General features: G+C 40.6%; 1 protein-coding gene across 1 annotated transcript in view; it reads right to left on the bottom strand.

Annotated features, from left to right (window-relative positions):
• The window catches only part of STX18 (syntaxin 18), a 124676-nt gene extending 102914 nt beyond the window's left edge, over positions 1–21762 (bottom strand). The window contains exon 1 of the mRNA XM_011935428.1: positions 21500–21762. Within this exon, the coding sequence (XP_011790818.1) occupies positions 21500–21667 (168 nt within the window). The 5' untranslated portion in view covers positions 21668–21762. The remainder of the gene's footprint in view (positions 1–21499) is intronic.
• Between the last annotated feature and the right edge of the window lie 596 nt (positions 21763–22358).

Below are 22358 nucleotides of genomic sequence, written 5' to 3'. Positions count from 1 at the left end.
TTCCAGGAGAATATGGCAGTGACTTGATTAAATCTGTTAAGATGTCGTACACAGATATTTGGTCTCCTTCCTTCCACACACAAAAAATATAGTAAGTGCAATTCTAAAACAGTGAGCTAGAGAACAAAAGTTGAAGACATGAAATGTGTACTCATCAAATCCTTTCACATAAAAATGCACTTTAAATATTTTTGCTTCTATACAGACTTTAAGAAATAAGATACCTAAAAAGCTATACTATTAGATGTAAAGAACAAATAGCTACTTTTAAGTAATGTGCTATTAAAAATGAATTCATTATTCTTGAAGTTAAAGTTTTGTATTATAAAATACGTCGTTGCATTTGTTCAGACAGTCTAGCTGGCCTTTGTTTGTGTTTACTGAAAACGCCTTCCATATACTTAAGGCCCCAAACCAAAGCTTCCCAAATGGAATCTGCAGAGAAAAAAAAAAAAAAAACACTGATTCCAAAAAGAAGACTGTGCAAACAATACATAGTTCCAAGATAAATAAATCTACTCAAAGCAACAAAACTTCCTCCAGGTTAATCAAAGACTCCTGCCTAGTGAAATATATCTTTCAGAAAACATAAGATGTCCACATGTTGAGGACTTACAATCAAAATGATCTTTAGTATCTAAAAAAAATTCATCATTCCAAAAACAACATTGTAGAATTTATCTAGTCTTCCAAAAAACTTGAACAATCTTTGAAGATGCAAAACATTTTCACCACATCCTATAAAATCCCACCTGACTTCGTTTACCAAAGACTACTCGCCCACCTAATCCACACCTCCACCCCACTCTACAACTCTCACTAGACTCTGTTATTTGTCCAGTAAAACGCAAAAGTCTGGCAAAATCCTCATAGCAAAAAGAAAAAGTTACTGAATCTCTTTTGACTCCAAGGCCTGGTTTCCTTTAGGTCCCCTCACTGACATTTCTTTGGCCCCACAGCATGGGGTACAGGCCGATCTGCATGGCTGGCTATAAAGACGTATTATGAAGCCTTTACAATTGACCACACAAACACAATACCACAATGTAGGTCAACTTGTGCACTCAAATGCCAAAGTGAAGCTTATATGGAAGTAAACTACAGACATAAATATCTGCGAGGGTAGAATTCCACCCAATGATCCTAAAATTATTTCAAGGAATCAATCTCCAAGTATGCATCATGAAATCAGAAGAGCCCAGTTAAGCTTTTGAGGGGGCAGGATAAAGAAGAAAGAAAGAAAATGAAAGACTTAAGAAGCAGCAAAGCTTTCACCAATCATTATATCATTGAGAGGGCTCAAACTACAGATGAAGTTAGAATACAGAAGATTGTAGAAAGGGTATTTAAAATTATTAACTGATCAAAAATTTGTAGTTGTCATTAAAAAAAAATACAACTTAGCAATTCAGTTCAGAAAGAAGAATATCCCCAGGAACATACACATCTGTTTAATATTACAAGCCAACTGTCAACATCCTAAGTGAAGTTTTAATTTAATATTTTTTCTTTCTTGATGTTTTACCTTTAATCAATGCCTCATGAGAGTATCAACTTTCTATAAGAAACTGTTAAATATAAAGAAATGTTATTGTAGCATGTTTATAAAATCATAGTTCGAGAACTTTTTATTTTTCCAAAGCCTGACCACAACTTAATTATCTGCAGGACATTCCAGGCTCACAATTGCAAGCTCCAGTTCCCAAGCAATTTTAAACAATATCTACTGTACAGGACAGAGGGTACACAAAAGACCGCAACATGGTTATATTTCCAAAAGTCAGCATTAGGCCCTTTAGACATGGTTTTTATTTTCATTAAACAATATTTGTTTCCTCACTAATCATTAAATGGTTTTCATCACTATTGCCTGCTTTCCTTTCACATGTCAGTTGTTAGCATCAGTGTTTGTGTTCATAATAAATATAAAAGTGACCCACCCCATCATTTAAAAATGAACACACATGATGTCTGGTTCAATAAGTGTTAGAGACTCAGCAACACACTCACAACCTGAATACTGTTCTATTTTAATTTAGACACTTAAAAAAGTATAATGGAGTAATAGACTATAGAGCCCTCTCCTTTATATCAGATTTAAGCTTCGTGCCTGCTTATGTTATTGTGGGCACACAGATCTAATCAGTGGTTCAAGACATTTACTTGGGAAAATGAAAGAAGAAGACAGTAAGTTCATATCCCTGACCATAATGGGAAGGAGTTGAGAATACTGCCAATTCCTATAGATACATGAGAAAAGTAGCCTGATAAAAGTAACACATTAGAAACTGACTGAAATGCAGAGGAGCAACTCACAGAGCACTGCAGAACTTTAGGAATAATTCTGAGAAAGTAAATTCTAAAAATAAATAAAAGTTGTATGCTATAAAGTATTAGGAACAATAAAAAATATGTGAAGTGTGGAAGAAACAAAGAAAAGTATATCAAAGTCAGAGGAAAAATTAATCGTCAGTAAAAAAAAAATAATCCAGTAAATAATCTGGAAAACCTTCAAGAAGTTCAGATACTTGCATTGTTGCATTGGAACTAGTAGAGTTTCCATAAAATCAAATTATTTAAGTCCAAATAAACTAATTTTAGATTTCGGATTAACTGGCCAGTAGCTCTGGTGAGTGCAGAGAGACAGAAATGTACAAACACGTGTTCACTGGCACATGTGTTTATCAAACACTCTATAGCACTTCTTATGTGCTAAGCACTTTCAAGGTGCTTTACTCACATTAATCCTCCAAAATTAGGTACTACTTTATTCCCATTACATAGATGAGGAAATGAGGTTAAATATTTTACCCACAGATCAGCCACAGGTGATAGAGCCCAGAGTCCATGCTTTTAACCATCAGGGCACAAATCTTTCTGGGTGACATTACTTCTAATCCAAGTAAAAGCAAGCCTATTACTTGGAGGGATCCACAGGCCTAAGTTCTCCATAGCTGCCTCCTCAGACTTCTTATCTTCTGCTGGCTTCTCAAATGTAGTCTTTTCCCAGGGACTACTCTGAGGCCCTTTTCTTCTCACTTGAAATTTCCCTCAGGCGATTCCACTCTTTCCTTAAGGCTTCAATCTCCATTTACATTCTGATGTCTTCTCCATTCTAAATTTCTGGCTTAGAAATCTTTCCTCCAGTACATTTTTATATTTACAACTGCCTGGGAAACGTGTCCCTTGGGTGTTCAGCAGGCACCTCAAAAACTACAAAACGGAACTCATCTTAACTACCTACCTAGTTATCCACAATGAAAACCTCAAAGTCATCTATAACCGTTGATTTTCATCTCCTACATTGAACAAGTCTCAGCTCTTGTCAAATATATCTTGAGTCTACTCCCTGGCTCTACAGTAACGAGCTGAGTTCAGGTCCCTGCTGTATCCTGCCTAGACTTGATCACTGCCAACAGCTCAACTGGCCCTCCTCCTTGCTGCCAGTCCTTCTCACCTCTGCCGAATCCACCAACTGCCAGAAGAATGATCTTTCTCAAATACATACCTAATCACGTTAGTCTCCTACTGAAAACTTTTTATAGTTCACCATGGCCTTCAAGATAATGCCATTCCTTTCCCATTCTAGGGGAATCCCTTTTTACCCTTCAAGGCTTAACTCAAAACTCACCTCTCCTGTTATGCCCTCTCCCTTTAACCCCTCCCACTGAGTTCTTCACTTCCACCTGTGTCCATAGACACTTTGATAGCAGCAGTTATTAGAACATGCTTTAGTTATGTGCCTCTAAGTCTATTTTTTCCCTAGATTATGCGTTTCTCAAAATCAGACATTGTCTCACTCATGTTTGTACACCCAATACCTAACCTAGGTGTATACCTGGCATATAGTTGGTGCTTAATAGTAAGTGACTATAAGTGAATGAATAATTCATTCTCAGAGATACCCTCAGTTCAAAGTGATATTTATAATGTCTAAAGCAGAGTGAATGGGCACAATTTTTAATGCAATGTACATCTCTTGTTGGCCACCCACATGTATTGCTACCCTCCTTCTGGGAACAGTTCCCCAAATTTCCTTTGGAAACAATTCTTTCCTGATTCTCAGCTAAAAACGTATTGAGTGGAAGTAATATACTGTGTCAGATGCAGAGCTGGGTCCTAAGTGGACCAAGCTAAGCAGTATATCCTTTCCCTGGCAACAGGAGTGGATTGAGGATAAGAATATCACTCAGTTTGAGCCCGTAAGAGAAAGTGAATCCCAGTCAAGTTAAGAGCCTCTCTCTTCCTCCAGAAGGGGCATTATGAGGAAGTGAGGCCTGCCAAGTGCTGCAGCTCAGTGGCTGCCACAACGCAAGGGCGTTAGAGGTGCCTTAAAGGAGAGGCCAACACTGTGTGAGCAAGAAAGAACACAGGGAGTAAGAAAAACCAGACCTGTGGTGACACTGTTTGGCTCACCGAATCCAGCCATGCCAGAGGTTAAGTCATACCACCAGACTTTTCAGTGATATAAATCAATAAATTCCTTTGATCACTTAAGTTAATTTGCATTGGGTTCTCTGTAACTTATAACCAGAAGACTTCTGATAAAGCAAGTTAGTGTTTATGGGAAGAAAATCAAGCTACACATTTGAAGAAATGTACAGAAAAAGGAGACAAACAGGGAGAGGATGAGAGTGGACTGCAAATTAAATTTGATAGGCTATGAAGGAAGGAAGGAAGGAAGGAAGGAAGGAAAGAGAAAGAAGAGAAGAGAAAAGAAAGAAAAAGAAAAAGAAAAAGAAAAGAAAAGCTAACAAGGTACTCTACAACACAAATAGGAGAATGAGATTCCAGATGTGGAAAGAAAGCTTTCCATTCCAGACAGCATCCGTCAGGCCCATATAGGGGTATCCTGTGGTACATTTATGAAAAGAATAAAGTTTTATAAAGAGCTAGAAAAAGAAATTAAAAAAAACCCAATGTTTCTTTTTGAAAAGGCCTTTATGAGAAAAAAGAAAAGACTTTGGGATAATTTAATCTGGAGAAAGAAAATCCTAGAGGCAATTTAACTTATTGAAGGGTTATTTATAAGGAGGTGACTAAACAGCTGTTCTCCAATTTCACAGGGAAAAGAATGACAGGAAATTGATTTAAATTTCAGTATGAAGCTCAAGGCAGGCAAAGGAGAAGTGCTTGAGGGAGAGCTGTTAATGATGAAAAAAACTAAATGGAAAACTGGATTTTTATGGCTTTTAAAAGATGGGAAATTACCTATGTTGATTCTTTTAGTTTGGGGGTAAAACTACTAAACAAATATTTGAGATGTGCCTTCTGTTCACTTATTCAAATGCCATGTATGAATCCTTACCACGGGCCAGATGCTCTGCAAGGCACTGGGAATACAAAGACCAAGAAAATATGGTGTCTGCTCCGTGTAAAGGCTATGTTACTGGGTACAAGAGTCACCGTGCCAAATACAAAGAAGCAGGAAAACAGAGTCCTGCTCTCTCCTTTTCCATCCCCCATGCCGAAAATAAGCCCCAAAATCAACAATATCATTTGAGAGATAACACAATAGTAGCTAAAAGGTTAAGTGACAATATTATTATTAAATAAAAACACAAAATAATAAGGCAAGGGATGTCACAGGCCATACATATTTCCATAGTAAGGAATACAGGCAGTGAATGCTTTCAATTCAGGAGGAGACTAGTGTAGGCTAGAATGTGCCTTTCAAGACCAATGGAATTTGAGAAAGTGAAGGAGAGCAAGCAGTCCAGGCAAGAGAAACAGCAGGAACCAAAGAAGGAGGCAAGAAGCTGAGGGGACTGCTAACAGAGCAGTGTGGTGAAAACTGGTGGGATGACGGAGGAAGTGTGGGGTTTAACACTGGAAAGGTGGCTAGGCTAGCTTTATAAAGACCAAATATCTTAGAATCTTTGCATGGAGAATGAGTGGCACTACGAGTGCTTCTGAGTCAAAGTAATGATGAAAGCAACATTTTCCGCACAGCGACTTAGCGTGGAGAGGGACTGAGGGCTCACCATTACTGTGTCAGCTCAGGCACAAGATAGTAGGAGTCTGAACTCCTATGGTAGCAGCAGAATGTGTGAGATGGAGAGAAAGTGCAAGTGCTTATTCACTTAATTCATTTCCAAATACTATGTACTGAACTGTGCTCTGTGCTGTGAGGGGAATGGAACACAGTGTCTATCTTTTTGGGCTTGGTCATTAACTGGATAGAGGAGGACAGGAAAAGGGAGAATGATAGATGTAACTGCAAAAATGGCAGTCAGGGTAGAGGAGCTCTCTGGTGAGTTCAAATTCCTAAATTTTTATTCACACAAGCTGGAACAACAACAAAATGTCAAAATGTAAACAGGAAAACCAACCATCCCAATATACCACTTCATGTGTACCATGGAAGATGCCGATTTTATTGCAGTTGAGTCAATGGAAAAGTATAGAAGCAAATATGCTTGCACTGGTTGAACTGTGCCAAGTAATGAATATTTTTAAAGACTTCCGAAGCCAGGCATGGTGGTGTATATGCATAATCCCAGCTACTCAGGAGGCTGAGGCAGGAGGATGCTTGAGCCCAAGAGTCTGAGGTCAGCCTGGGCAACACAGTGAGACTCTATCTCCAAAAAAAAAAAATTGAAAAAATAAAAAAAGACTTCAAAGATAGGTATAAGTAAGGCATTTTTTAAGGACTGAAATGTTTCCAGATTTCATCTTTTGACATAAGTGAGATATATTCACAGATTTTTCCATCATTTACCCACAGATAGGTATTTAGAAGCTTTTAGGAAATTCATCACCTCTCCCTGATAGCTCTTCTTTTTTCTTCCTTCTCTTAATTTAATTTTGATTTAACTTCCTCTTGTCATTGCTTGCTTACAAATCACTGCCTCTGTGTCTGGAGCCAATTAGGGCTGTAAAGTACCCCACAATGCCTTCATCTGAGGACCAATTTATATATATTTTCTTATTTCAAGAGGTAGAGTTAGCCTGTAACTCCAAAAAGTTTCCAATCAACCATCACATTCTATTCTTTGGAAAAATATGCTTCTCTCCACAGTTAAGAAGAAGACATCAAACTACATATATTTTGCAAGAATATTTCCTTTCTACCTGTATAAAGATGAATTGTGCTTTGGGAATTCACTTGCAAAAAAAGGGTTGAGTGTGGGTAATAAAAGCTTAATAGCAATAACATTTTAAAAATCTTCCTACCAGTTAAAATTAAATGTAATTTCCTTATTACTTTAATGGAAACCTTTGGAGTTGAAGTATTTAACTAGTCTCTTTTACATCAAGGGTTCATTATATAATTCTCTTTTAATATTAGGTATGCAAACTGTCCACTGACAGAATAAAAACACACATTTCCACTGAAACAAAAACTGGAGAAGGACAAGGCAGCTTGATTCAGAATCTGATAATGGGTTACAGATTCCATTTCAGTTCAGATCTACAGTCAACATGCCACACAGTCATTTACCAGGTCATATTTGGAGGGAAAGTATGAACTGCCACATCACTGAGAGAAAAATCTGTGTAAGCCTAAAATACCTGACTTTTCTCACTGTAACGCTGAGCCTAAGGAAGAGAGGTAGAGAAAAAAAACTATATACATATATAATTATATACATATACATACACACACACACACACACACATATATATATATATACATATTAAAAACTACCTTAAATTAAAAGGCAGTGATGATTTGGCCCAAGTTCTGGGCATGGGGAAGACTTTGCCACTGTCTTTCAGGGTCACCCTGAGTGAGGCTGCAATGCTGCCTTCCTTGTCCATTGCTGGCTGGTTCTAGCCTACTAGCTAAATCATCCTAACCCCCAGGATGCTAGAGTTACACAGGGGAAAAATTCTAGAGCTGGTGGACAGACACCTAACTTGAGTCATAGGCTGTGGATACAAAGCCTCTACCCAGTTCCCAAGCCAACTCCTCTTTTCCAGTCTTCCCATCTCCTGCTGGAGCATCCCATTAGTTGACCCCTATCAGAAGCCAGGGGGCAAGGAAACCCCACTATGCAGCCCATAAACATCAGCCCCTTGATGTGGTCCCCAATACTGGAGGTGGGGCCTGCTGGGAGGTGTTGGATCATGGGGGTTGATCCCTCATGAATGGCTTAGCACTGTCCCCTTGGTGATAAGTGAATTCTTGCTCAGTTCATACAAGATCTGGCTGTTTAAAAAGAGTCTAGGACCTCCCCCCTTCTCTCTTCTTGTTCTTTCTCACCATGTGACACTCCTGCTCCCCCCTCAACTCCTGCCATGATTATGAGCTTCCTGAGGTTTCACGGAAGCAGATGCCGATGCCATGCTTCTCGTACACTCTGCAGCATCGTGAGCCAAAATTAACCTCTTTTCATTATAAATTACCCAGCTCCAGGTATTCCTTTATGGCAATGCAAAAAATGAACGAATGCAGGTTGTGTGGCTAAACCACACCTTTTGGAGTGAGGCCCCCAGGTACTAGGAGAACTGCCTGCTGCTGGCTCACAGCCGAGTGAGTCTCAAGCAGTAGGAAGGTGCCTCACCCAATGCTAGCGCCCTTCCCTGGAAGAAGCCCACAGACAATGGCTGACCAATGCAGTGGTTAAAAAGCCCTGGCCCTTTGCCTCAACTGGGCAATTCTAAAAAGCCATTTCAGCTCCAGAGATCTCCATGGAACTGACTGTTTAATGAACAAATAAACTTTAAAACTGGTATCCCAACAACAGAAAAGGGAATTACAATTTTTCAAATGTCTATAATCCATAAATTGGGTCTCCTTCCCTCTCAATGATTTTACTAAAACCACAAATCCTTTTCCCTTTTCCCCAAAAGTAAACCTCAACGCTTATCTTTAAGAAATGCATGGTCGGCTGGGCATGGTGGCTCACGCCTGTAATCCCAGCACTTTGGGAGGCCGAGGCTGGAGGATCAAGAGGTCAGGAGATCGAGACCATCCTGGCTAACATGGTGAAACTTCATCTCTACTAAAAATACACAAATTAGCCAGGCGTGGTGGTGGGTACCTGTTGTCCCAGCTGCTCGGGAGGCTGAGGCAGGAGAATGGCGTGAACCCGGGAGGCGGAGCTTGCAGTGAGCCGAGATCTGGCCACTGCACTCCAGCCTGGGCGAGACTCCGTGTCAAAAAAAAAAAATGCATGGTCACATGGTAATTGTTGATTAAAAGAAAAAGTTTGGTTTGGAAGCAGCCGTATTTCCCCAAAAGCTAGTCAAGCACTTTCAAATATATAATGTATGCACCAAAATATGCTCCTAAAGACAGCAGATGATGTGATAACACACTAAGGAGCAAGTCCCCAGAGGCTTGGTCTGTGGAACGCCAAGTGGAGCACAGTTCCCAGCCTGGGACACACTTGCCACAGGACACCTGTGCATGCCCAAGAGCTGGGAGGCAGCAGGCAACCCGAGAAGCACAGCACACATGTGCCATGACTACTCATCTCACAGCACCAGGGACGTCATCCTGGGAGATAGCTTAACCTTCTGAACCTCGGTTTCTTCTGAATAAAGGAGCCTAACTTGAAAGGATAGTCAAATAAATTATAAAGCTTTTAACAAAGGGCCAGGTAGAGTAGGTGCTCAACAAGTAGTAGCCATTATTATCATTTATTATGCTTTAGAATAACAACCAGAAAGTTAAGACATCAATGCAACATTTGTGGATCATTTTCTCATATAGGTTAAGAAAGTCTAGACTGGAAATTCAGCTGAGATGCAGGGAAATTATTCCCTTTACAAAAGATTTTACCACAGACTTCCTTAAAATAGCCCCCACCCCTTCACTGCACATTTAATATAGAATTAGATATTGCTTACTCATAATATTTTTCTAATCAAAAGCTATTAATTCTCCATTTCCTACCACAGCAAATAAAAACTCGTCTGCCAGGAGTTTCACTTGTTCTGTTTTGCTTTTCATTTCAAAAGTATCTGTGCTCATTAAAGAAATTCTGGATGATAGAAGCAGAAAAATAAATCACCCAAGTCCCATCACTCAGAAAAAGCCATGGTTAACATTTTGGTGTATTCCCTTCCAGTCATTTCCATGCCTAGAGTTTTTTGGGTTTGCATACATAGTTTTAATTGTAACTGGTTTGGGTAGTTATTTTTTTAAGCTAACATAATAATATGAGCATATATTAATTACATATAATAATATATAATTCTCATGTCATGACATACTCTTCAGTATATCACATTTACCTAACAATTTCTCTATACTTGGGAATAATGCTAGTGTCTCTCCGTAAGGCACTTGTGACAGCTGCCATCACTATCATCATCAAAATCATTATTATTGTATTATTAAGGCTGCTGCTGTTCTGTGAACATTTCTAAGGCTTCATGAAAAAAAGAAAAGAAAACAAAACAAAACAACCCCTGCTGCTGCAGACTTCGTTATTATTATTATTTTTTTTTCCCTAGCTGGAGTGCAATAGCACGATCTTGGATCACTGCAACCTCTGCTTCCCGGGTTCAAGCAATCCGCCCACCTCGGCCTCCCAGGTAGCTGAGATTACAGGTGTGTGCCACTACGGCAGGCTAATATTTGTATTTTTTTATAGCGATGAGATTTTGCCATGTTGCCCAGGCTGGTCTCGAATTCCTAAGCTCAAGCGATCCACCTACCTCAGCCTCCCAAAGTACTGGGATTACAGGCATGAGCCACCATACCCAGCCAAACTTTTAAACTCAGAAAGACCTCCCACTTCTACAAAGTATGTCAACATTTATCTTCATTTTCTTCAGTTTTGTTGTTACAGTTAAATCTTTAGTCCATCTAGAAATTTACTTTAATGTATGTATGAAACAAGGAACTAAAAATTAATTTTTTTTCCCAAAGTGCTAACCAATTATGCGCAATCACTGAATAAATCTTCCTTTTCTTACTGATTTACAACACATCCTTTAGCATGGATAAAATTTACACACACACACACACACACCCTGGACTAATGGGTTTCACTAAAAAATTCACATATGCATATATTATTTTTTGGTGCTAAAATGTCTTAGTATATGTGCTGCTAAAGCGAGCACTAAAGTAATAATTGATGTGTTGACAACACTTTTCTTCACTTCCAGGTATACAATACGTGTTTCTATTTGCCCAAATCTTCTGTATCTGTCTATAAAATTTTGCAGTTTGTTTCAACTAGGTCATTTACATTTCTTTTTAAGGTTATTACTAGAAACTCTTTTTGTTGCTACTGTAAATGTTTCATTATATTCTAAACGGTCATTAATTAGATATAGGATCACCACTGACGTTTGCCCACTAATGTTATACAATGGCTCTCAAACCCTCTGTAATCAGGCCATAGCACCTCCCCGTTTTCACACTGCTGAGTAAGAAGCCCCCACTGGCCTTGTTACGCTGGTTTCCTTACTGTCACTGAGCACACCAGGCTCATGTTCACCATCCATCCACTTGACTTGCTCTTCAAAGATCTGCTCCCAGGTCAGTCAAAGCTTTCCTAAGTAGTCTGCCTCTAATTACATGCCTTTTTCTATACTCAACCAGAACTGATAATAAGTTCTAAAACATTTAATACTTTCAAATAATGTAGCAATAATTTTCCTTTTATCAATACTAGGACATTCAAATTTTTACATTTGAGAAAAGATTAAACAAAAAACAAACTATATTTTTTGTCTTTTTTAAGAGGCTATGATCAATTTCAAATAAATTTAGTAAAAAATATAGTTTGCTTAAAATACTAATAAACTAGAAGCAGTCTAAATAGCTTTCAACAGGGGTTCAGATAAATCAATTCTTTACTATTTTTAATAGCTATGCAGTCAAATAAACTGGTGGTAAGAGCAATATATACTGATATTTAAAAATTTCCAAAATATATTGTTTTCTACAGTACTGTTATGTAATCCCTCTCTACTCCCCCAAGGAAGGGGGGAGGGCATGTGGAGAGGGATTACATAACAGTATTGTAGAAAAATCCTGATTTTATTTAATAGAAAAAATGCCTGGAAAGTTAAACACCAGAATTTTAACTATGGTTATTTCCTGACAGTAGTACTAAATGTGAACTATTTTCTTCCTTATTCTATTTAATGAGCACCTACTAATTTTATAATCAGATTTTAAAATAGTCAACTTCAAAAATGTGCTCTGCTGATAAAAGTCCATTATAAAATTATATAACCAATTTTGAATCAAATACATTTGTGAAAACATACCAAATGCTAACTTTGAAAAAAAAAACAAACCAAAAAAAAAAAAAAACTCACTCTTTCAGAGAATCAGGGAAAATATCACAAGGTAATGAGCAGTTATCACTGCAAAAAGTATTTAAAAATATATCCTGGGACTTTCAAAAAGAATTCTGAGTCATGCAGCCATCTCATTGAAAAGGTCCTTACGGATTATCTAGTCAAAATCTCTCATTTAAAAAACCGGAAGAGTGACACCCAGAGAGGTTAGGTGAGTTCTCCAAGATCACACAGTAAGTTACTGGCAAAGGCCAAAAGTATTTATAATTCAGAACATACACTTTTTAATTCCTGTCTCAATTCCTCTGATTAAGACATGCTGTAGCCTGTTACTTCTGCTAAGACTACAGAATTCACTGCTGGAGAAAATATCCAAGAAAAGGCAAGTGTTCATTTCACCAGAGTTTTCTTATCATTTGACTATAAATTAGATAGAAATGTTACAATATTGTGAAATGGAAAGTGTCTCTCTCTTGGTTAAATACAGCTTACAAATTCCATGATAAGAACATTTTGACAAACAGACATATGTTAGATGGTGATAAGTGGAAGCTGGCAAACTTTAGTATTCATAGACTTTGAGGATCTGAAAGTCTATAAGAAAGAAAAAAGTATTACCGAGTTTAAAATTTCAACTGTGCCGCAAGCTTTCCATATCTGAGTTACTGGGTTCATTCAATATACCACACTTTCATTCCTCTGGTTTATTCACTTTCTTTTAGAGGAGTTTTGAAGGTGCCTCTTTTTAAGTCAATATTAAATGTAATACGTTTTAAACATAAAATGGTTTTCATACCATAAGCTGTAATTAATATTTGTAGACTTCACTGACACTTTACCCACCAGAGGGAGCCCATATAGATTTCCATGTAGTAAGAGACCTCAAACATCAAGTTTATGTGAATTCAACAATCACATTATTCATAATACAATCAGTATTATAAAATCACTCAATAATATATTTCTCTCCCCTGAAAAAGAGAAAAATTAAATGAAATCGGGCACATAAAGTCCTTAACTGAGTTCCTGACCTATAGCAGAAGCTCAAAAATGACTGAGTTTCCAAAATTTGTATCCTTCTGCACATTACTTATAGTGCTTACAACAAATTAACTGGTATTCTGACTTACACACAGGTTGATATGAGCTTGGCTGATATCTGCCCTGACAGATGGTTCTAGACCCAATATGTAAATAAATCTGGTTCTTGGGCCTCCAAAATGAAGCCAGCCCCTGACGGGAAGAATTCACTAAAAATGTCACACTGAGAAGACATGTTTCTGAAGCCCTACCCTAGTAGGTGATACACATAATAATTGGTCAACTGCCAACTCAAAAGTGAGGAAAGAGGGAACTCTTTGACACACTCCAGATTCTTCATGGAATGCAGGAGAAAATGAATCAACTATCCCTGAGAATCATGCTTCTACAACATGTGATATAATCACTACCCCCGAGATGAGTTTCATTCAAGAATAAAGAAAGCAGAACTGAGAATAACAGGAGAGAACCTGGCATCCACACGGGCCCTCCTGAGTCTCTACCCCCTTGTACTTCTCGCCACCATAAGGCCCAGCCTAGTGATGGCCGTATTGCTGAGACAGGTCTCAATCTCCATGCAACTGGCTGGGCATAGGTACGTATGCACTGGATATCTATTTTGTACTCAACTGTCTCCAAGGTCTAAATATGGCAAAGCTGAAGGACCCCACTGAGTTCCAGCTATGTTCTCCAATCCAGATTTATCAGTAAGCACTGCTGCTGGGGAGTTATCCACCACGTGCTGTCTTAATAAAAACTTCAGTGTCCACTGGGCTCCTTGGATCTATTCTCTACTATTTAGAATTAAGAAGAAGGCATGAATAACTGGCACCCAACTCTAACCCTGAAAACACTGTTACTGTAATCTTCTACCATTTAACTTTTCTAACCAGAAAACTGGGAATTACTCTACCTCCTCCTCTTTCTATTTCCACTAATTAGTTACTAAGTTTTACTAAGTTTGCTGAGTCTACCTACTAAATACTAAATACCTACTTCATCTATTTTCTCCCACCCAACCCTACTGTCACCGGCCCCTCAGTTTCACCTGAATTACTGCAACAGCATCCTACTTAGCTCTCCATGTCAGTCTTGTTACATTTCAAACCCATCATCAACACTGCGGATAGTTTAAGATACAAACATGGTCCATTCATGCCTCTGCTGCATAGCCCAGAGCATAAAGTACAAACTCCTCAGCACTGCTAACAATGCTCTCATTTAAGAGTTGGCAAATTTTTCTCTAAAGGGTCAGACAGGAAATATTTTAAGTTTCGCAGGCCTTTCCAGGCTATCGCTCTGCTGCTATCGCACGAAAGCATCCTTGGCCTATATTTAAACAAATTAAAATGACATATTCCAATAAAACTTTATTTACAAAAATAGGCAGTGGGCCAGATTTGACCTGTGGGCCAGTTTACGGACCCCTGCTCTAACCCACTTCAGCACAACCTCATCCCCTGATACTCTGACCCTCACTCGGATATCCTCTAGAAAAGGGCTCTAGTCACACCAGTCTTGCTGCTGGCCCTCAAACTGCCCTGCTGTTGTGGGCCACTGCCTTTGCTCACATCCATCCTTTCTACCTACGTCTGGTGGAATGGTTTTTCTCCTTAAAGGCCAAGTTTGATGATCACTTTGAGATTTCCACTGATTCTCCCCCAAAGAGATTTAGGTATCCTTTATCTATATTTTCAAAGAACAGGGACATATGCCTCATACTTTTCTTTTATGGCCCCACAATGCCTAACACACCAGATGTTCAGTGTTTATTGGATGATGGTATAAATTAATTATTGAATAAATACATTTCAAAACTTACAGTCCTCCTAAGTTTTGGGCAAAATTCAGAAGTGTGATCCATACAAAGGACTCACAATCTCATGAAAACTCTGCAGTGCTGAGCTCTCCTTACAGTACACTTAGTTATTGCAATCCATAAAAACATAGCATCATGAAGCTAAAAGACGCCCTGGAGAGCATTAAAGCAGTGGTTTTTAAACTGTGTGTCTCTGGGCCCTCTGGTTGGTTCCTTGGGGTTCCTCAAGGAGAGGGGGAAGGTAACAGAAGGGTAGGCTGGCGAATGAACCTTTCTCCCCAAACCTCTCACTCCAGCTTTTACCAAAGTTGCTCCTTATTTCATTAGCTAAAAGGTTCCTGCCATATTTAAAAAGAAATCTGTATTATTCAGCACACTCATGCTGTGTTCACAGCTTGCATTTTAAATCTCCATTGTTTCCTGATCCTACTTCTGTATGGTTTGGCCCTATCTCCTGTCCTTTCTGCCTCTCATAGAATCATTGTACCTGTTGCATGATACTGCTTCTTTGAATCATGCTCCCTCAACTGAAATCCCCTAACTATGATTATACTCAACCCTTGGGTAAAATTTATAACCCAGGTGGTCCCAGCTCAACCTTTGGGTTCCAACACTGGCACACAAACTCAACACTGCCTCAGAAAAGAAAATCAAGGAGGTTCTGGGGAATCAATGCTAAAAAAGTTACAGTTGTTACTCATACCTGAGTTGTTGTGTACCTGTGCCTGCCTTTTCACTAGAGTGTACACGTGCTGAGGGGGGAACTGAATCTTATTAATAAAATAAAAGCTACTATATACTGAATGTTTACTCCTAATACTGGACTAAGTATAAATGTGCATCATGTAATATTCAAGAATCATGTGAGGATCACACAGCTTTAGAACTACAATGAGCCTTGGACAGAGATCACCTAGCCCAAAAACTGAGAGAGACACAGTAGATTAACAGTTATTCATTAATTTAAGAAGTATGTACTAAGCACCTGCATCCCTACACTGTTCTAGAAGCTACAGATTCAGTGCTAGCAACACAAAGTTCTTCATTTTCAGAAAACATATATTCTACTAGACAAACAACAAACAAATGGATATACGATACGCTAGGGGAAGGGACAGAAAAAGGATGCCTCTTTAAGCAGGACATTCAAGGAAGCCCTCATGGAGGCAACATTTAACCAGAGACCTGAGGAACTGAGAAACCAAGCCATATGGAATCTGGGAGAAAAGTGTTCCAGGTAGAGGGATGCAAAGGTTCTAAGGGGAGAATGTGCGTGATGCACGTGAGAAAATGAGAGGCCAGAGTAGCTGGAGTAGAGTGAGCAAAAGGAGCGGGAGAGGAGGTGAGGCCAGAGAGGTAGCAGAACCAGATCATCTGGCTTTGGGCCACTCCAAGAACTCTGAATTTCAGCCAAAGATTCAAGATAATCAATTCCTAAAAATAAGTAAATAAAAAATGAAGTTTAGCTTCCACGAAAGAACGTATTATCAAGAACAAAATCTCATCTGCATGCCTAATCTGAAAATAGAGTTCCTAGCAATTCAGGATCACTATTACCTTATTTAGAATCAAAGCGTCCTTATTCTACAAGAAATCTCTGCAGTTATCTAGTTTAAGCTCTCAATTTTACTAATGCGGAAACTGAGGCCCAGAGAAATCACATGAGCAGCCCACTTACTGGCAGACCTGCGGCTAGAACATGGGTTCCTGCTATCCTGTCCAGTGCTCTCCAGTAGCCCCTGCTGCCTCTGTACAGCAGTTCGGTGCTGACAGGTTTCTTGGTTACCTGTGTGGTAACCACCCCTGGCTCCTGTAACCTTTATAAGTCAGTAATAGAAGAGCTGCCACTGTGAGGCATCTCCAGGCCTATCCTCACCCCAGAACCTGTCATTGTAAACTCCTGCATTTTCTAGTTTCTCATTCCCCACAGAGTTAAATACAGCCAGGCAGACAAGGTGAAGGCACATCAGGCACTGTCCCAGGCACTGTGAGGGATGTTTTTGTTGCTTTTGCTTGCCCAACATTCCTTACTCCCTATTCCCAGACAGGGCACTGCCTTTTCCATGGTTCTGGTGAGGGCTACATAGTATCCAAGCCACCTATTAACCACAGATTGAGGTGGACATAGACCTGACCAATTAAAGAAACATCCCTCTGGCCATAATTACTACTATAAGAGAGAGCGGAGAATCAAGCAGAAACCAGATTTCCTCCCTGGGCTTTACAGGTAAGAGTTAGAGAAAGAAGCTCTATCCCTGGATTTTCCAGTTACATGAGCTAAGGCATTTCCACTTTGTTCAGGTTAGTTTACATTAGGTTACTATTAATTGCAATCAAAAGAACTCAGACTCATGTAGGCATCTGCATACCTTTTCTTAGTTCATCTAACAACTTTATAAGGTTGCCATTACTCACTCTATTTTAGACATAAGGTAACTGAATTAAGTGGCTTCCCCAAGTTCATATAGCAGATAAGACACATTCAAATCCAAGTCTTTCTGCCCCAAGTTCCATTCAGTATTCAGAATTAACTCAAAAAGAAATTCTGGTTTAAAAATTATAGGAAGATGTAGGGGACACGGGGACAGTAGCATTAAACCAGGTCAAAGGACCTGGCTTCCAGTTCTGGCTCTGTCCTATGACCTCAACTGCTATGACTTAAGGCAAGTAATTTCATTTATTTAGATGTTCGTTTTCTTACCTATTAACAAAATGAACTCAAGGTCCTTTTGAGTGAAAAACACACACACACAAACAAACCAACATGGGTCTGCTTTAAGCATACAGATTCTACTGTTACCATATGCCAAGTAGATTTCAACTTGAATGGCAAGCCTAATAACAGGTAATGGCTCCTGGGGGACAGTGTTGCAAAGGATTCTGAGCTTTAGGGATCCACGAAGAAATGAGCATTGGCTTCCATGATCACGAGGAAGAAAAGAAAGTAACAGCTGCATACCTGCCACACATCTGCCATCACTGAAAGAGTTTCAATTTGGCAAAGAAATGCTACCGTCTTTTACAAATGCAGACAGTACTTTGCACCATCACTGCCTGCTCAGGATTTTCACTCATTCCTCACGCACTTAACTTGGCTCCCCTTTACAAGCAAGGAATGAAAGTGCAAGAAAACTAAGTGGTTTGGAAAATATAGCTTGGTGCCACTAAAGAAAATATGTCTAAATGGCCTACATGAGGAGGGGGGAGGTAGTTGAGGGGAATAATAATAATTAGTGTGGTTTCTTAAAATATATACATATAGACTACGTGAGTAGGGTAACTCAGAAGCTACCCTACTTGGCTTGTGAGTTAGGTAGGGTATTATCATGTCCATTTTATAGAAATGGAAAATGAGAGTCAGACTCGCCCAAGTTCACCCATTTCTAAGTAGCAGAAGCCAGATTTGAACCCAAGGCCCAGGTCTCTTTCCAATCCCACCGTCCTCATTAGTCCCACACTTCAAACGAGTTAACTAATCAAATTCCCATTGCAGAGTGACATATTCATTATTATTTGGAGTTGCTCGAATAATATAAGTTCCTCCCCCAAATAATCTGAAAAGTCATTACTCTCCATTTGTAATTTAATGGGTAGACATGCATTTGAGTATATATAAATTTAGCAAAATTGAACATAAATGTTTAAAAGAATGATGCAGAAGAAATCAGTCTATTGGTGGGAGGTAGGGAAGGAAGATTTAGTTTCAATGCAATTTTATGAAACTTAATATAACCTTTACAACAATTCAGTGAGATGGAAACCTGGCATCAGGCATATATTAGAGGAATGGAATGGAAGAACAGAAATTGAACCAAATAAAACGCATCCTAGAAGTAACAGCAAATGCTTCAAGGAAGGCACTTACCAAAAGACATACTATAACTTAGTACATTTCATTAAGTCTGACAACCAGGGCTAAACCTGAATTAGAATATGTGCTTGTGGTATTGACCAGACTTTTCTGTATAAGGAATCCGGGCCAAACAAAGTAACAGGCAAACTTTTGACACATCTAATCGTAGTGAAAGCACAGGACATCCATCACTAGCTCTTCTAGTTAAACTTCCCACAAGAGAAGATGAGGAGTGGGGAACGGTTGGAAGAACAGGAGACAATATGCAAAGCAATGACAACATAAAATCAAAATTGCTTAAAAGAATGTATGTTTCCTCTACGTCAGGGGAACAGTGTCCCTGAACAACACAGCCCATGTACTCACTTAAGGTAATGTGACACCTACTCACATCAATACATAGCAGAATTGGAAGTTTCACTGTCATGCGGTCCAAACCTGTGACATATACACAAAGTTCTTCTCAAACATCTCTGAAAAGCAGTCATCACTCTGTTTAATTACTTCCAGTGACAGGGAACTCAGCACCCTACGGGACTGTTACTGTCCCCGAGGCCCATTAACTCAAAAGTCTAAAACACATTTTCACCACTCAGGGAGAGGCAGAAGTGATCACAGGGCTAGCCAAAGGGCTTGCCAACTCAACTGTGCCTCTTGTCTCGACCATTCCCAAATCCCCCCTTTCCCTGAGCAGGACTCAAAATTAGCACAGTGTTCATAAATCAGTGGTTTCAGAGTTAGAAGGTACCCTCACAACGCCAATACTGTGATATTCATACCACAGTTCTACAAAAGGAACCGCAGGAAGTGCTTGGGCCAAACTGGGAAGGGAGAGTGTCCTGTTTCTCTTCCTCTCATTTCAACCTAGGAGGCTTCCACTTTAATTTGTTATATATAGAGGACTAAGGTAGTTTTTTAAAAGGAGGAGGAGAAAAAAAAGGACCATTTACAGGTAAATAAACTGAGGTCTTAAAACTTGCTTAATGAAATCATATAGCTAACAGTTGCAGGGTTCAGACAACAACCTGGCCTCCTGGCTCCTTCTCTGGTACTTTCTCTACCATATAACATCTGACGGCCTAAAGGGCAAAATTCAAACTCTGCAGTGATATACAAAGCCCTTTAAGATCTCTCCCGGTCCAATTTTTATGAGAGTCCCACATACCAGTCTCACTCAAATGTTTATTGAACCAACTTATGTCAGACTTTTACACACCTCCACATCTTAGCGCATACTATTCTCTCAGCCTGAGATGCCCTTCTGCACTGCAGCCAACTAATCCTCTTTCAAGATTTGTTTTGGGCATCATCACCTCTATAAAGCCTTTTCTGATCCTCAGGTAGAACTGACCACATTCTTCTTTGCGCCCTACACAACACCTGCAAGGCTTTATGGCACTTGTTTTATGTCTATGTCTGTCTACTCCACTACTCCTTTTACATCATATTACTCTAACATGAGGCTGGTCAGAAAGTAGGTGCTTCATAGATGTTCATCAATAGGGAGAGTGTATTCATCTGGTCCAACCTCTTTCTGATGTTTAAGTATCCTCTGCTAACTGTCATTAATGCATGCATGCATACATTCATTCAAAAATATCTGAGTGTCTATGCAGTGCCAAGTGTATGTCAAGCAGAGTAGGATTTACTGTGAAATTAATGAGGCTTTAGCTTCGGGGTCCCTCACTTCCATCTTCCAAAGCTCTGAATCTTTCTTGGTGATTTTTATTTCTTAAAGACGGCAGACATAACTATATAAACTTTCGGCCCCACAAAACCTAGATCCCTCCTTGGTGTCACGGACACAAAAGGGAACAAGACAAACATCTCACCCCTCATGGAGTTTTCTGTTTAATGGGAAAGACAGCCATTTTGTTCATTCATTCATTCAACAAACATTTACTAAGCAATGCTATGAGTCATGCATTGTGAGATGAAAACAACACTGTCCCTGCCCTTAAGGAAAAGGTTCCTGTTCCCAGAGAGATGAAGGGACACCTGCTCTGATCAGGGAACAGAAAGTAGCTGAGATGACTGTAACCCTGTGTTTCCGAAAGATGACCCTAAACCCGTCTCAAGAGGAACTGAGTCCTACTTACTGCGGAGACAAAGGGAAGAAAGAGTTCGGTTGAATAGGGTTTTTAATCTCAACTGGGGATGGGAGGCAGACAAGTAAAGAGAACAGGCAAATACGGTGTGCTCAGTTCTGCAACAGGAAGCGAAGGACAGTGAGGTTTCCCCTGAGTGCAAGTCTGTAGTGACGGCGAACTCATGACCTCACAAAGCCGCCCGTGCACTTTCCAGATAGAGATTTCTGAGGGTCTCCTTCCTCGTCCATCAACCCCCGCCGCCGCAGGAGAAATCTGTTCCCCAATATGCGTCCCCCTTCCTCAAAATACGGCTGTTCCTTCCCCAAAAAGCTGTCGGGTCTCTGAGGCCAACTCTCCTGTCCCCCTTGGGGCCACCCCCTTCACACAATGCTTACGGGACGGGGTCTGGTTTGGGGCTCCGGGTCCCTGTCGCAGGACTGCCCCCTCCTCAACCCGCCGTTTCCATAGCAACCAGCTCACCACTTCGCGGGCCCGGCTGGAGAAGTCGCCCTTGGGCCGGGGGCTCCGGCGGAACAGCTCATCCCGGCTGCCATCGACCCCGCCGCCCAGCGCCACTCCCAGAGCCTTGTTCCGCGTCTTCACGGTCTTGACGCTGGCCCGGAATAGCAGCGTGATGTCCACTGCCATAGCGACCCGTACCCGCAGCCCCACACTGGGCCCGCCCACGTAAGCAGCCGGCGACCGCTGCGAGAACCCGGCCGCTGGCGGACTGGTCCTGCTCCGCACGCCTCCCCACCGGCAACTGCTACGCGAGAAGAAAGGTTCCGGCCTGAGCCCGGCTACCGCGGCGGCAGGAAAAAGGTTCCGGCCTCAGCTGGCGCAGCTGGCGCACCTGGCGGAGGAGGAACCCCGCGACGAGCTCACGGGCACCTCTGTCTCCCAGCAAAGCTTGGAGGGTTTAGCAGCGTGGAGAGCTCAGCGAGCTCTCCTGTGCCTGTTTGGGGCGTGTGGGCTCCAGGAGCGTGAGGACCGGGAAGCTGGGAGGCTCCTTCCTTTCTGGTGGCTACCTCACTGAGAGCGGGCGGTTTGGTTGCGGGGAACGTGGAGGCGAGCCACCCTTGACCTTTGACTGCAAGGACTCACCTTGAGCAGGACAGAGGCACTTGGACGGTGACCCTCGGTGCGCAATAAGTGCTGAGACAGAGCAAGTGTGCAAGGCATAGAGCTAGAGGCCAGAGGCTTTTCTTCTCCAACCTTCAGTCACCTCTTTGTAAAGTGAAGCCAGCATCCTCCTCGGAGTTTACTGTGAAAATTAAGTGAGCTGACGCCGGCTGTGTTTTGATGTCGCTTGGCTCCTAGTAAGTGGCCAATAAATGGT

Source organism: Colobus angolensis, unplaced genomic scaffold (genome assembly GCF_000951035.1).
Source record: "Colobus angolensis palliatus isolate OR3802 unplaced genomic scaffold, Cang.pa_1.0 Scaffold143, whole genome shotgun sequence".
Classification (NCBI taxonomy): Eukaryota; Metazoa; Chordata; class Mammalia; order Primates; family Cercopithecidae; genus Colobus; species Colobus angolensis.
Note: the sequence above shows the minus strand (reverse complement) of the source record. Positions and strands in the feature narration are given on the sequence as shown.